This window comes from Peromyscus californicus, unplaced genomic scaffold (genome assembly GCF_007827085.1).
Source record: "Peromyscus californicus insignis strain IS unplaced genomic scaffold, ASM782708v3 Scaffold_10__1_contigs__length_136768540, whole genome shotgun sequence".
Taxonomy (NCBI): Eukaryota; Metazoa; Chordata; class Mammalia; order Rodentia; family Cricetidae; genus Peromyscus; species Peromyscus californicus.
In genome coordinates, this window is record NW_026294391.1 from 36,381,251 (window position 1) to 36,396,757 (window position 15,507).

The 15,507-nt window shown below is 49.5% G+C and overlaps 1 protein-coding gene across 1 annotated transcript; it reads left to right on the top strand.

The window, feature by feature from the left end:
• Positions 1-521: 521 nt before the first annotated feature.
• On the top strand, positions 522-13,048 carry LOC128114227 (anomalous homeobox protein-like). The gene is made up of 4 exons (XM_052744055.1): positions 522-770; positions 6,009-6,136; positions 11,878-12,001; positions 12,791-13,048. The coding sequence occupies exons 1-4, from the start codon at positions 522-524 to the stop codon at positions 13,046-13,048; spliced, it is 759 nt and encodes a 252-aa protein (XP_052600015.1).
• The last annotated feature ends 2,459 nt before the right edge of the window (positions 13,049-15,507 follow it).

Genomic DNA, 15,507 nt, shown 5'->3' on the forward strand with positions numbered 1-15,507 from the left:
GTTGTAAGATGTTCTAGGACCCAGCATTTAGTCCTGGAAATCTGTGTCACTAACTGTGAGAAGAACGACTGCCATGGTTAGGTGAATGCCCTGTCACCCACGTGGCAGATGCTGGGGCCTCTGGGAAACTCACAGATGCCACAGCGAAGAGCAAATGGAAATGCAATCATAGCTTCCTTGAAAGCCTGGATCATAGGAAGGGAAAGGAGAAGAAAGGATCAGGCCAGGGGGAAGGGTTACGGCGCAGAGAGGTGAGACTGGGGGGTTGCAGAGTGCCCTCCCTGTTCAGTGGCCTATACACAGCTGCTTCCTTAAGGACGCAGCTATTTGGGGGAATAGGAAGAAGGATGTGTGAGACCACCCTAGCTTTTCTCAGGTGAGTTCCCCTAGCTCGGAAGTGGTATAGCCTGAGGCTCTCATGTCACCTGCCTTCTGGAGTTGGTCTGAAGACTCATGGCTAGAACAGGGTTGGTATCAGTGTTACTCTGAATGTTCTGTGTTGGCAGAGCTGTTGTTGCGGGATGGAGAACTTCCTGAGGCTGCTTAGGGAGCATGGGGACGCTCACCCTCCCCCACCGGAGTTGGTGACCCTCGCGGGCAAGCTGTGTCGGGACTTCAAACACAACCCTGTTCAGGTGCTCCATCTGGTTAAAGCCATTCTGGACAGCCAGCATCGTTGGGACCTGCTAAACAACGTAGACGTGGCCCTGGTGTGTACTCAGGTCCTGATCCATCAAGAGCAGCAGCTGTTAGCCCTCCAGATTCTACAGGTATGATGAAGGTATGGTGGGCGGCACAGGAGAAGTGGGTCACAGCAGCCTCCACCATACCCGTGGTGTCATGAGCTGAGGCAGGACAGCCCACTCTGACTTGACCAAGTAATGACTAGCTTGGTAAGCTAGGCAACGACCCTTTTAGAAAATCCTTACTTGCTGGTAATCCCTCGCCAAGTGCTGAGCGCAGGTGGAGTTTTGAGACAAAACTTTTCTTGGGGAGACAAAACATACTTGTTAATCACCCCAGACAGGGAACCCACAGTAGACCAAATTATAGATAACAGCAAGGTCCAACTTGGTCTAAATCTCTTCCAGGCAGCTGGGCTGGTCTCAGAATCTCCTTTGCAGCTCGGGTCTGTTTACTCTGGCTCCCAGGGAGGAGCATAGTGAATTTCTGAAGTTACTTTTTTTAACTGTTTACCTCCTTGTTTAAGGAGCTCCCCTGCAGGATGGAATGTTTGTGTCTCAGAGGCAACTGTTACACAACACTCCAGCCCTTGCTCTGGCTCTTGCATTCTTTCCTCCCCCTCTCCTGCAATGGTCCCTGAGCCCTGGAGGAGGCCACTCTAGATGTCCACGCAGGACTAAGAAATAGGCCCCATGCCACAGTAACAGTCACTTGTTCTGCGGAACCTCACTGGTGGTTATGAGGTGAGGCTCTCACTAACAGTGTAGTATGGGCATAAATGCAGGTTTAGAAGACGGTTTGACAGGCTCATCACATCCATCTAGTAAACTATCATAGGTGCTTCCCCATTGGGACCTCGGGCCTCCCCAGCCACAGGTTTTTGTCCTGGCATACCTTCCCAGATGTGAAGTCTCTTGTGGAGCAGTCCTTAAATCCAATCGGAAGACTGTTGGGCTTACCCACTCTAGCACAAACAGGCATATCCTGCCTGGCGTGCCAATGTTTTAGCACACAGGGTCCATAGCCAAACGGGAACGTCGGTGACAGCCCTCTACCCGCAGCATGCCCAGCCACCTCTGGCATTATGAACCCCAGACAGCAGGCTGGGAGTTTCCAGTTCAGTGCCAGTTTGATTGTTCCCTGTCCTACAATCAAAGGATATGCATGGGGTGTCTTCAGCAATAGGCTCTGATTTTGGCATACAGTCAACAGCAGTAGCAATAGCCTCTATGTTTTGCGGGTTCTCGAGAACTTCCTGGCCGATGACTCATAAGGAGGTAGTCTCCCCCTGGAACTAGGGGTTTCATTCAATAACCTTATAGCTCTGGGAGTGTCCTTTTGGAATTCAGTTAACCCAGCCACACTTGGGTAGTAGGTAGGTGGAAGTACCATTGCACCTGGTTGTCTCTCCCATGGCTTTCCTAATCTGCCAAACCCTCAGAGGTTAGCATTTTGTCCTCTATATAACAAAACGTTTGCCAGAGGATGGGCAGGGCAAGGCGACATCCCGAACCACCATCCCATAACAAAGAGTGGAGTTACAAAGATAACCTTGAGAAGCACTCGGAAAGTCTGTTGTCATCTCTTCCCAGCAAGGGTCAGGAGATCCCAGAGGTTCCTGACTAAGAAGATACTAAAGCCAGACACAGTCAAGGTCTGATACAGTCTGAAAAGGTTCTGTGCTGGGTAGCTTCTCCCACAGATCAAGGTTGGGTACAAAGCATGGATAGGCGGCACTGACTTAATTAGCTCTCTGTGGTAGGAGGCTCCCGGACAGCAGCGGGGGCTCCCTCCCAGATCCTAGGCACAAACCACACCTAAACACCAGAGAAATCCTCTGTTAGTCAGGGAAGAAAAGTGAATGTGGTTGCTCTGTGACTCAGGCAACAAATGACCTTTCAGGTGAAATTTTTAAGGAGAGAAAAAGGGGAGGCCTGTGTTAGCATGGGCTAGGATGCAGTGGTATATTTTGACTGGGTATGCTCATTAGGTGAACTAATGGGGGTGGGGGGGGCTTTTGATTGCTGGACTTCAACACTTTGATAGCTGGACCTTGGTAGTCAGCCTCAGGAGGAGGAAGTGGACAAATAGGGGAACAGACCTTGGAGGCTAGCTTTAGGAATGGAATCTAATGGTTTGGGGTTGTTTGTTTGTGTGTTTTGTTTTCTGTTTTGTTTTTAGCAAGGCAGAGGGAATACGGAGGAAGGACAAAGTGTGCCAGAGCCACAAGCTCGAGTGAGCTATCCCTTCATCTGTAACCTTTGTCATTCTCTCTCCGTCCATACTTTCCATATCCTAGAGCTCTTTCTCGCAGCTTCCCTACGTTTCTCTACACCTGATAAAGTCAGTGGGCCTGACTTAATCTGCTCAGACCTACCAGACAGTACCAAAGGGGAACATGGTCTTGTTCTCCTCTGCAGCACCTGCTGACTCTCTGGGTTGGCTCTGTGGATGTAGCTGTAGCCCTTGCCTCCCATTCTCAACATCCTGCTGTTGGGGAGTTCCAGACTGGGCAAACAGTTTCCACCTTTAGCATTACCTTTAGCTTGAGGGGAATTTACACTCCCTAGTCTGGGGCTATAATTGCCCACCCCTGGGACAGGCTTGATCCTCTTCACTTGCATTGTTCTATCAAGGGTGCCTTCTGTGAACTGCTCCTTGGGCCTTAAAGATTCCAGGGGCTCCGTAGCACACCATTTAGGTTTTCTTATTTCCTTCCGTAAGAACTCCAGCTCGAGTCAAATCCAGTCACATTTGTCTTGAGGAACCCAGATATACCTCTTTCTCTGCTCTCCCATTTTGTTACCTCCTCTAGGTTGCTCCCTCACTTTACAGACACCCTTTACATGCTGGTCTAAGTTACTGGGATCTACCAAAGCCTTTCCCACGTGATCAAGATACTTCCCACCAAAGGGCTCAGCAAAGCCACTAAAGCTCCATCCTACCGGCAACCGGCAACCTTGAGGTCCCTGCTGGGTCAGCCTCTTCTTTAACTTCTCCATGAACATGGTTCTGTCTGGTCCAGTGAACTGAGCTTCAAACACAGCTCCTTCTACTCCTGGTTCCCTCCATAGTGTCTGCCCCTCCTCTGTGGTCCTCCAGCCCCTGTTAGTTGTGGGGACTTCAGAGGGAGATAACCAAGTCTTCCTAATGGCTTTGCAATGCCGGCCCATCAGTGATGGGTTTCTCTCAGAAAGCCTTGGATTAAGCAGCCTTTCACTTAAGGAGGGGTGGCTACTTACTCAGTTTTCCTGCTTCTACTGCATTCAGACTGATGCCATCCACTCCCATGCCCCATGACCTCACAAGCCAGGCTGAGACAGACTGCTCCATCACTTATTTAAAAGTCTTCTCTCATTCCAGCAATTCCCACACTGAGTATTTCCTGACCACACTTGTTTCTTGCATTGGACCATGCTTAATCCCCCATCTGCATGCTGGATTGCAGATTCTCCCTCTTTTATGCTACAGGTAGGACCTGAGGAGTACCTTCTACTACTTTTACCATCTCCCTCTCATCCTTTTATCTACTTTATTTGCCACATCAGCAGCTGTAGTTGGGGAGGCTATCTGCATATCCCTTTCTTGTTGGGAACAAGTTCCCGCTTGACTGCCATCCCAGCTTCGGACATATTTCTGCTGCACACAACGCTGGACGACAGGCAACCTCTGTTGCTTGCTACCAGTCTCCAATCTTGTGCGCTAATATCAAAGCTGCGGAATTTCCTCTGAACCTTTAACTGTTTTCATCACATCTCCATATTCATGTGGTGGACCCCACTCTTCAGTTCGGCATGCCACCCCCACACCACACAAGCAAGAATACCATCCTGGGATGATTCCCACAGGCACTCCTAATCCTGATGACTCAGCCTTAGTTGCCTGTCTCACTACCCACAGCAAGAACCATGCCACTGCTTTCAGAGCACAAAAGCACACTCCACCCACGACACAGGAACAGACAAGTGTATTGGAGTTTCCCTTGTGGATGCTCGTCCCTCTGGCTGTGCAGCCTCAGTTGCATGACTTGCATGCACAGGAGACCGACCCATGTCCTCACTCCTCCTCAAGGACTCTTTGATTCTGTCAGGTCTCTGTTTGGGCTCCAGTTAAGTTGTTTGACAAAAGATTTTTCTAGGGAGACGAAACACACTCGTCTACTCACCCCAGAAAGGGAACCCATGACAGACCAAAGGATGGATACTACTTGGTATCCAGTTTGGTGAATCAAAGAGTTTTATATGGGTTACTTACAGGACTATGGGTGTGGGTTACTTATTGGAGCAGAAACGACTCAAAGACAGCTGCATCACCAAGGTCCACCCCAGCACCAACCAACTGGTTAGAGGGTGTCCTTTCCAGGTGCCTTTGTTGGTCTGAACATCATCTAGGAAGCTTGGCTGCATTCTCCTTCTTCCGGGCAGCTGGTCTGGTCCCAGAGCCTTGTTTGCGGCTTAGCTTAGCTGTGAGTGTTCTTTGATCTTGGCTCTACTGTATCTCAGAATCTTCTTGGCAGTTGAGCTCTGCTTACTCTCCCAGGATGGGCCCCAGTGAATCTGGTCAGTTTCAGGGAGGCCTTGAGGCTGTGTTTTTTAGCAGTTGTTTACTGTCCTGCTTTAGGAGCTCCCCTGTAGGATGGAATGCTTTAATCTGGGAGGAAACTGTCACACAACAGATGCAGTGACGCATTTGATATGGACACCTGACCTGAAGCTTAACATAGAGATGCATAGCTGTAATCTCAACACTCAGGAGGCAGAGGAAAGACAATGGCGCGGTGCAGGCCAGCCTCTGTCAGAATGATAACACAGAATCACGCAGGAGGAATGTAGTGAACAGACAGGGAGTACGCGGTTCAGCTGAGGTGACTACAGAATGGCAGTTAGTGGCATTGGTGACGGTGAACCCTGCAGTGGGACTAGAAACTCAGGGAGGGAGTGTTTGCCCCGGCAAGAGAAGGAGAACAAGGCGTAGTAAAACCACCATACCTTGTTCTCCATACTTGTGTGGTTGTGTGGAGGCTGGGCTAACTTAGTTGTTCGGAGGCTTGAAGGGTTCAAGATTAGGAAAGAGGCCTGTGAGCTGTTCAGGGCTGGCATGACAGATCTGGCAGGCCTGTGCGGTTACTGGCTGAATCAGGTCGCACTTCCCCAGGGCCTGCTGGATTGAAGGGCTTGTATGTTGAACTGACATTGGTGGTTGCTGGACCAGTGGTTCAGATCCCAATGATTGCTTTTCCCATAGGCTGGTTTGGTGCACACGACCAATTCTCACACACTCCAGGTTGTGTAGGGTGAGTGGGTTTCAGCAGGCTTTCCCTACAGGGCTGTCGGGTGCCAGGAGGCAGCCAAGAGCTGGTACGACTCTGGAATGACGTCCACTATCACCTGACCATGAGGAGGCTGTGTGTCTCCAAGCTGAACCCGGGACAGAAGTTTCGCTGTAGGAAGAGGTACTTGATGATTGCCCTCAGTGCTGGCACCATGGGTCTTCCAGGGTTGGGATGTGCCATCCAAACCCCAAGGGGCTGAGGAAACAAGGACAGGAAGTCACTTTAGCAGTATTTATTACAATGTAGTAATGACTTCAGCATTTGTCACACCCTGGTAGGCCCATCACCAAGTCACAACTCCAACTGACACCTGTTACATGGTAGCTGGAAGTAGAGGGCTGTACGCAGCTGGCATCCTGACTGTCTCTACTTCCAATCATCACTAGACAAGGAACCTGTGACTAGGAACGGTGAGAGTGAAGCACAACTGAGTTTTGCATAGCTGTTCCTCACATCATCTAATCCCTATGTCTAGGCGTCAGGCTAGACCCTGGGGGCCGTAGTAGGAGAATGTCATCAATATTAGTCTTACCTTCATCATTTATGGAAGAGAAAGCCGTCATGGGATAGTCAAGTTACCTGCCTGAGGTTTTTTGTGGGAGATACAGACCAGGGTTCCCTAGACACTGAGATGGTGGAACGTGTGTTCTTCATCCGGGGCCTCTCACCTGAGAAAGAGGACTGAAGGCTTTGATGCTCTGAGTAATGCAGGCTTCCTGAGTCACAGGGTTCACTCACTGTAGGAAGAAGAGGGGTTTTTGTTCTTGACCGGAGAGCATAACCAGATATTGTCAGTGTGAGACAGGTCCTCGGAAGTTCAGTAAGAAATCGGCCTTGAGATAGTGGATATGATCATGTCACCCCAAAGGCTGATAGGCCAGCAGACTGCAGCTAAGCAGTCACAGCGTCTTGCCCCTGTGTTTGTGAAGTGTCCCCCAGAGTGCTCGGTGCTTGGAGGTTGTGGGTATAGATCAAGTTGTGATCTCTTACTGTTAGCCAGTGGGTAAATTCAGGGGCAATCGAAAAGAAATAAAGTTGATTTCTTCCTGTGTGGCTATTGAGACAGTAAGACGACTGAGAGAATTAGGTCTTTGCTTTGGGGTTGGGCGGGGGGAGGGAGGTTCATTTGAACAGATCATACATAGGTGCTACCTGGCCAGCACTTGGACAAGATCGGAGAAACTGTAGGGAACCTTGAATTGGCTCAAGATACCTCCAGACCAAGTTCTCAGCGTAAAGGAGATGTATTTGCCAAAGAGGGACAGAGGGCAAAGGACTAAGAGAAAAAGACAGGAGATAAGAGCAGGAGGGGAGCAGGGGAAGGGAGCAAGGGAAAGGGGCAGGGATATTTGTTCCGGAGCGGGACAAAGGACTGCTTCTGCATAGAAAGGAAACGGACATGGCACATAGGAAAATGGCAGTTTATAAAGGTACAAGGGGAAACTTCATGTTAGGATGAGGTGTTTAATTTTATTGGGTGTCTTAGATAGGGTTTCTACTGCTGTGAAGAGACACCATGACCACCGCAATTCTTAGGAAATCATTCAGTTGTGTGGCATACACTCCAGAGGTTCAGTCTGTTGTCATCATAGTGGGACATGGTGCTTGAGAAGGAGCTGAGATGTCTACATCTTGACCCACAGGAAATAGGGAGTGAACTGAAATAGGTGTGGACTGAGCATAGGTGACCTCAAAGCCCACTCCCAAAGTGACATACTTCCACCTTCAAAGCCAAACCTCCTAATAGTACCACGCACTCTGAACTTACAGGCGCCAATTACATTCCAGCTACCACATTCCACTCCCTGGCCCCATAAGCTAGTAACAATATCATAATGCAAAAGGCCTTTAGGTCAACTTTGAAAGACAACATAGTCTAGAACAGTCTCAAACTTATTTAAAAGTCTAAAGTTCAAAGCCTCTTCTGAGATTCACGCAATCTCTTAACCATAATCCCCTATAAAATTGTAAAATCAGAATCAAAAAGCAGATCACATACTTCCAACATATAATGGCACAGGATATACATTACTATTCCAAAACGTAGGGAAGGGAGCATAGTGAGGACATACTGGGCAGGAGCAACACTGAAAACCAGCTGGGCAAACTCCAAATTCTGCATCTCCATATCTGATGTCAAAACACTCTTCAGATCTCCAACTCTGTTCAGCTTTGTTGACTGCAACACACTTCTTTCTCTTGGGCTGGTTTCCTCTCCCTGTTTGCAGCTCTCCTCAGGAGGTATCCCATGGATCTAGCATCTCTAACATCTCGGGGTCTCCAGGGAAATCCAGGCTCCAACTTCACAGCTTCACACATAGCCTCTCATTCAGGGGCATCCGTGACTCATGCATGTCCTTGGCTAAACTTTCTTTAGGCACAGAGGCAAATTCCATAACCCCTTTTTTCTGTCCTTGACTCTAAAGGCAGAACCACATGGCTGAAGCTGCAAAGACCTGCTGCTTGCTGTGGCTGGAACATGGCCCCCTCGTTCAATTACATCTTCACAAGCTTTCTGGTTTGATGGTTTTCTTCACTGCCTAAGCTTGCCTGTTCTGAAACCGGGTCTGTAGACCAGGCTGGCCTCAAACCAGAGAAACATCTGCCTCTGTTTCTAGAGTGCTGGGATTAAAGATGTGCACCACCAAACTTGGCTCTAAGCTTTTCTTCCATTCCTTTTCACATTTTGGAAACTTACCAGGGTGGGATCTTGCCCCAAGGTCACCACACATTTTATTCCATTTCTTAATCTGTTTATATCCTTGAACACAGAACTTAACTCCATTCAATTTCCTGGTGCTCCCTTTCTCTGCAGATTGTACATTTTGTGTGTTTCCTTTCTCATCTTGCTCATTTTCGTTACACATCTTCATTAGAGTTAACACTAATAACCACATGACAGAGTCTATACTAGGCTGTTTTGAGATTTCCTATGCCAAAGATATTAATTCAAAACTCTTCACTTACCGTCAGGCAGACTTTTCAGACAGGGGTAAAAAGCAGCTAAGTTCTTCACCAAAATATCACACGACTGGTCTCCAGGTCACATAATAACATTCCTCTCCTCTGAAAACACTTGATCCAGGCACCCACAGCTGAAGTAACACTCAGCACCACTGTCTTCCACGTTCCTACTAGAATCACCCATTAAAAAGTACTTAAAGCGCTAAACTGCTTTTCCAATGCATAGCCACAAGATCCACGATCCTTCAAACAAAAGCATCATCAGACCTATCCCAGCAGTCCCCAAGTCCCTGGTACCAACTTCTGTCTCAGTTGGAGTTCTCTATTGCTGTATAGAGAAACCATGACCTTATGTAGGAAAACATTTAACTGGGTGGCTTACAGTTCAGAGGTTCTGTTCCTTTTCACCCTTGAGGGACATGGCCTTGTGCAGGCAGACCTGGTGCTGACAAGGAGCTGAGGGTTCTACGTTTGGATCTGAAGCTAACAGGAAATGAACTGAAGCAGGAATGGCTTGATCATAGGAGATCTCAAAGCCCTCCCCCACAGTGACACACTTCCTCCCAACACCTACCCCTAATAGAACCACTCCCTAATGAGGTTATGGGGGCCAATGCCTATTGGAATTTTCCCGGGGGCCTGGAGAAGACACTACGTCTGGTGTGGGGTTTCCTGAGGGAAAGGACTATATACACCATGCTCTTTTGTCTGTTTACTTCATTTCTCTTAAGACAAAATTCTATCAATACAGCTTCAGTTCAGTCCTGACATTCAGTTCCTCTCTGCTTATTCTATTTCTGTCCTAATAACTAAGCTCCTGTGCTTTTGATCTCATCTTCGTCCCCTGTTCTTTCGTCTTTCTTCCCTCTTCTCCTCTTCTGACCTGCTTCAGATCCAACTACAGTCTGCAGAACTTTAACTTGCTCCTAACTCCTCTGCCTGAGCCAGTCTCTACAAAAACTCTGCCCTGCTCCTCTCTCCTCCTGCCATGGGACTCTGCTCTGACCAGGAATTCTGCTCAAGTCTTCAGTGCACCTGGTTATGCAAAAAGCCCTGTTGTCCTGAGTCACTAGCTCTGTAATGCTCCTGGGCCTGAAGGAAGGGGATGGTCTGAGCTTCATTTGCAGAAGAGACAAATCTATGCAACTACAGTCCTCCTCCTGTCTCCTAGGCTCTGTAGAGGTGTGACCTAGTAGATCAGCAGTAGGTCTGAACTTACACTTTCTGCCTTATGGCCTGGTAGTATATGAGCGCACAAGAAATTCATAGCAAGAAACAACTGAATATTAAAAGCTGAATAACACCAGATACTCCCTGATAAATGGCTTCCCTCTAGAAAAATTCCTTGATCTTTCTTGGTATAGCTCTATTATATACAGCTGAATCTCTATAATTTTTTCTTGCGGCTTGCAGCCAATGACATTCAAAATACCACGTTGGGCATGTTAATTATGGCAATCAAATGGGGCTTTTTATTGCTGGCCTTTGATATTTTGACAGCTGGGCCTTGATAGTCAGCCTGAGGAGAAGTAAGTAGCTAAATAAGGGAACAGGACTTGGTGGCTAGCCTTAGAAATGGAATCTAATGGTTTTTCACAGGTCTGAGGGAATAGGGAGAAGGTCAAGGCCTGCCAGAGCCAAGAGTCCCTTCAGAAACCACACTGGTCAATTTTCCAGGCAGGTGGATGCCAGTTCAGGAGCCAGGGATTGAGAGGTGCCTGATGTCCTGAGCAGATAGATAGTAGAGGTCTCAGGAGGTTTTATTTCCAGCCCTCTCAAATACAGATCTGTCCTCAGCCTGTGGCCCTAAGAAAAGGTGGCGGCTTGATTCACCTACCCCTTCCAGGGCCTTCCAGGGAGACAGTCAACCTCAGGACCATGTGGTCAGCGGCCAGAACATGGTCTCTGCTGTAACTATGCTGGCCACCCCTGTAGTATCTTGAAGGCCAGCTGTGGCCCAGGACTGAATTTGAGGCAGGAGGAGCTCTGTGCTAAGTAGGAACTTCCAGGAGCAGGGCCCTTTGTTCTGGGTGTGTTTGGGCTGGAGAAGGCTCTGGAGTCCCAGGTGGATTGCAATTGGGATGTGTTAGATGAGATGCTCCTGGGAAGTGCATGCATGCCACACATCTGGATTTCACCTGTTTCGCAGATAGATAGCCTTTATACACTTCATGTGTCCGTTATGAAGAAATTTAAAGATGCAGCAGAAAAAATCAGCTTACACACAGAAGAAGGATAGCTGTGCCGGGGGTCCCTTCAGTGACCCTGAATCCCAATGCTGTGTAGAGATGGGAGGGAGAAACGCCTATGGGCATCCTGCATGCTGCAGGGGCTGCCCAACATGGAGCCTAACAGGAAGAATGGCACACGGAGGAGAATGGAGAACACAAGGAGCTGAGAAGCTGAGTTCAGTGAGACAGGGGCCAAGGGGAAGCCAGTGGCAGTATATTTGGGAGGTAGGGGCCATGATCCTGCTTGTTGTCTGAGAAGTCGTGCTGCCAGGGACAAGTCAGGAGGGGCAGCTAGAGGGATCCATGTATAAGGTGAGAGATTCACGGCTTTGCCAGCTCCAGGGTCTGACCTGAAGAAACAGTGCTGGGAGTAGAGAACAGGGTTAACAAGGCTGCTGTGAACAGGGCAGTGGCGGGGGAGGGGCAGTCAGTGTTTGTGCTGGGCCAGCCTCTGGGGGGAGCCTGTGCTCACTCCCTGGGTGACTGCAGTGTGGTGCACCACCAGTTGGCATCCCAGAAAGCAGGAATCAGACCCCTTGAGGTGACTGGGAGTGGGATGCAGGGGCGGACTGGAGAATGATTGTCAGAACTCCTTCCCCGTGAGATGCCAGGCCCTAAGCAGATGGAACTGGTGTTCTATAAATCCTCCTGGCCCTCCTTATCTAGGAACCCACCACCCTCTACCCTCTGCCCTGAGGGCCCTAAGAACCGGAACTTCCTCCCAGAGGTTCGCTGCCATCTGCAAGACTTTGCCACAGGTGTGGGTGCTTATCCCAAGAAGGCCCAGTTGGTAAGGACAACAGCCCACCCCCCAGGGGACTTCTCTGCTACTCTTCCTGAGCCTTTCCCCACCTAGCAACTGAGTCCCCCATGTCCTGCTGAGTAACTCTCCTCTCTTTCCTAGACACCTCTTCCTACCTCCCCTCAGCTCAGCAGACTTCTCTTCCCCCTTCCACCAGGGAGACCCCTTGTCTTCCTCCCAGCAGGGCCCCCATCTCTTACGTGGCTCCCCCTCTACTTTGTAACTCCTTTAGCAGTCTGTGTCTCCTTCTGGGCTCACTGGGCTCCCCAGGCCCCTCCCGGGGTGCTGTTGGTCCCCATCTTTTCCCAACCTCTCCTCTGCAAGGTTTGGTTTTCTCATGTGGGGCTGCCTACCTCTCCACCTGGTCAATTCCCAGAGGATCCCCAATCCTGCTGTGTGATCCAAAGCTGAAAGGCACAGTGTCTCAAAGAAAGTGGCTCCTGGTTGGGGCCAGTGCGGACACTGATCCTGGGGTTCATGGTAGATTCTGGCCCGTTTCCTGTTTTAAGGTCTTGGGTGCTCAGAGCATCAGCTGGCCTAGAATGGAGTGGGTGCAGGAGGTGGGGCATGTGTGCATTGTTCTCTGATTCTTCAGCACATGCGCAGGAGACAAACTGTTTCCCACTATGCCAGTTCACAGATGGCAATCTCTGCTGTCTTTGCAGGGGTGAGGCTGGGCTGTGCCCTGTTTCCTATGTGGATATGAGCTGTCCAAGCCCCCTCTGTGCCCCCTTACACCTCAATTGTAGTTATCTTTTTTTTTTGGGGGGGGGTCAGGAGAAACTGGCTTCGGAGACTGGCTTGACTCCTGAGCAGGTGTACAACTGGTTTGCCAATTATCGTCGGCGTCAGAAGGCTCTTCTCCTGCACATGCAAAGAGCCCAGGAGGCCACATCAGAAGTCTCCAGTGCAAAGGAGAGTGGCCCTGAGCCGCTGCAGCTCTCAGGATACCATCTCGAGTCTGTGGCTGTGTCCCAGTGGTCAGGTGAGCATCGCAAGGGCTTCTTGGGGGCTGATTTCTGTGGCAAGATCTAGCCGACTGGCAGTTGACCCTGGCATGGCCATGTTCGTCTGGAGCTGGGGGTGTGGTAGCTGTTAGGAAGGACAATGAGTAGAGTTGGGGAGTGAGTTCATCTCCGCGCCTGGAACAATTTGTTTGCACTGAGGTCACAACAAGGGATAAGAATATTGGGATGACTCAAGACCAATTCTGATGCCAGTCTGTGGAGCTGCTCTCAGCTGGGCAAGAGGTAGACGCTAATGCATTCCTCTCTGCTCTGCTTTGCAGCCAGATCTGAAGGAAGTGGGACTCTACAGCCCTCCGAGACCCCTCAAGGATCTCAGGGGCCACAGCCCCCAGCAGTGGGCTTTTCTGGAGACAACACCACTTCACAGGCACTGGCTTTCAGGTAATGTCATTCCTTCAGGCCATGGCAGGCGTTTCCTCTTTAGTCCCCTCCTCCCTTTGAGTGCAGATCAGAGTATATTTGAACCTTAACTGCGGGGCTGCCTGTGCTAGGCCCTGACATAGTGGATTGCTTTTGTTTTCTTTTTTTCTGAGCATGGGTTAGTGTTTTTATTTCATGAGTGAGCAGCACCCTGTATGTACCTCACTGTCTGGGACTCCCCATGCACTCTGCTCCCTTGTGGCAAGGCCTGAGCCTTCTGCATGCAGCCCATTGCTGATTCATCATGGGGCCAGTGCCAGGCTGGACAATACCCAGGATTGTGACTGCAGGCAGGTTCATGTGAGCTCTTACCCATGCAATGGGGATGAGATAGTGCCTGCCATGCAGGCTAGGGCAGAGGTTGAGAGGATGTTTAACAGAAGCTCTGATCAGGCTTGAGATCCATTAGCCCTGATGGGATATTCATTAAATTGCTGTCAGCTTCTGCCTAATGTTCCTTTGATGCTAACCATCATTTATTCATTGGATATTAGGGTCTTGTCAATCATTTTCTGTTTTCTGGTTCTATGCTATAGACAATTTTAAGTGTCTGTGACTCCAGGCCTGTCAGAGCCTGCCCCTCGGCAACCTCGCTGAAGAGCAGGCAGGGTGATTAGTGGTAGTGATTTGCAACCTTCCACAGCTTCATTGGCTTCAGCCCATACTGCCAACCTCGCCTCGAGTCCCTGCCTAACACCCGCCCACCTCACCCAGGCCTCTACCATCCCAAGCACACTGTTTGGTTATGTTTTCCAGGTCACTATATGAATGCGAGAGGTACCAGGAGTGGCCAGGTCACCATCCTGCCAGCCTCACATCCATGGACTTCGTCTCTGGCCTCTGCCCTCTGGCTACTGGCAGCAGCGTGCTTGATTCCTCTATGGCTGCCCACGATTCTTGGATGATGCCCTTTACACTGTCATCCTCCGAGGAACATTTCCTCTCGATGGAGGAACCGGGCCTTAGACACCAGCTGGACTCTGGGATGGATCCTGAACTTGTCCCCTTAGCCATGGACGTTGCTGCACTCGCGGCTCCCAGCCATGCAGGTGAGTCCACCTCACAGAGACTGTGCTAGTCCTGCAACTACTCAGGTCCTCGGGTGCTCTGTTAGGGTGGCCACCATCTGCTTGAATCTGGAATGTTCAGGGAAACCCAGAACTGCTCTTGTCAGAGCAGATTGTTCCCACAACTATTCCAGAATATTTCTTATTTATGTCTCCTAGGGAAAAAGTGCACATGAATGAAAAACAAGGCGGTTAGGAAAGAGTTAAAATGGGAGGCAGTGCCTGCATGCACATGTCAATACTCCCAACTGTCCTACCTAATCTGTGAGTACCTGTGCAACAGAGGAGGGCAGTCTCCTTAGCCATGCCCCTCCCTGCCCCTCACAGCCCTCCAGGGTACAAATGCCAGGAGTTTGTCTCCAGGTTAGCACTTTTGCATTTGTTTGTCTGTAGGACAACAGAATTATGCAACTTTGCATCTCGCAAGGCCAGTGTGTTTGCCTGCCTGCATTTCTTTTTTTTTAATGTTCATACATATTTTTATTAAGAAATTTTCTATTCATTTTACATACCAACCACAGATTCCCCTGTCCTCCCTCCTCCCGCCCCCAAAGCTTCCCCCACAACCCACCCCTGATTCCCACCTCCTCCAACGCCTACATTTCTTAATATTCTGTGAACATAATGCATCTTTTTATTTCTTGCAGTTTCTAGTTGCCTCTTTTTAAAAAGAAACGTATATTGCCTAATTTTTTTCATGTTCTCAATACCTTCCAGTATTTCAAGCATGTCATTTGAAAACTCACTTCTGGGAGCTTGCTTTCTCCAGTTTCCAGGCAGATGATCGCTCCCCAGGTCTGGGGTTGAACATGCATCCCAAAGCCTACATACCTCCTCTCCCCCGCCCAGCCCAGTTGGTCCCAATGCTCCTTGCATTTCAGCTCATGTCCTCCCCGCCAGAGCAAGAAGTGACTGATGACATTTCTGCCTGCATGCAGGGCTCATGGAACGTGGACTAGTAATTGGCCAAGGCTATATG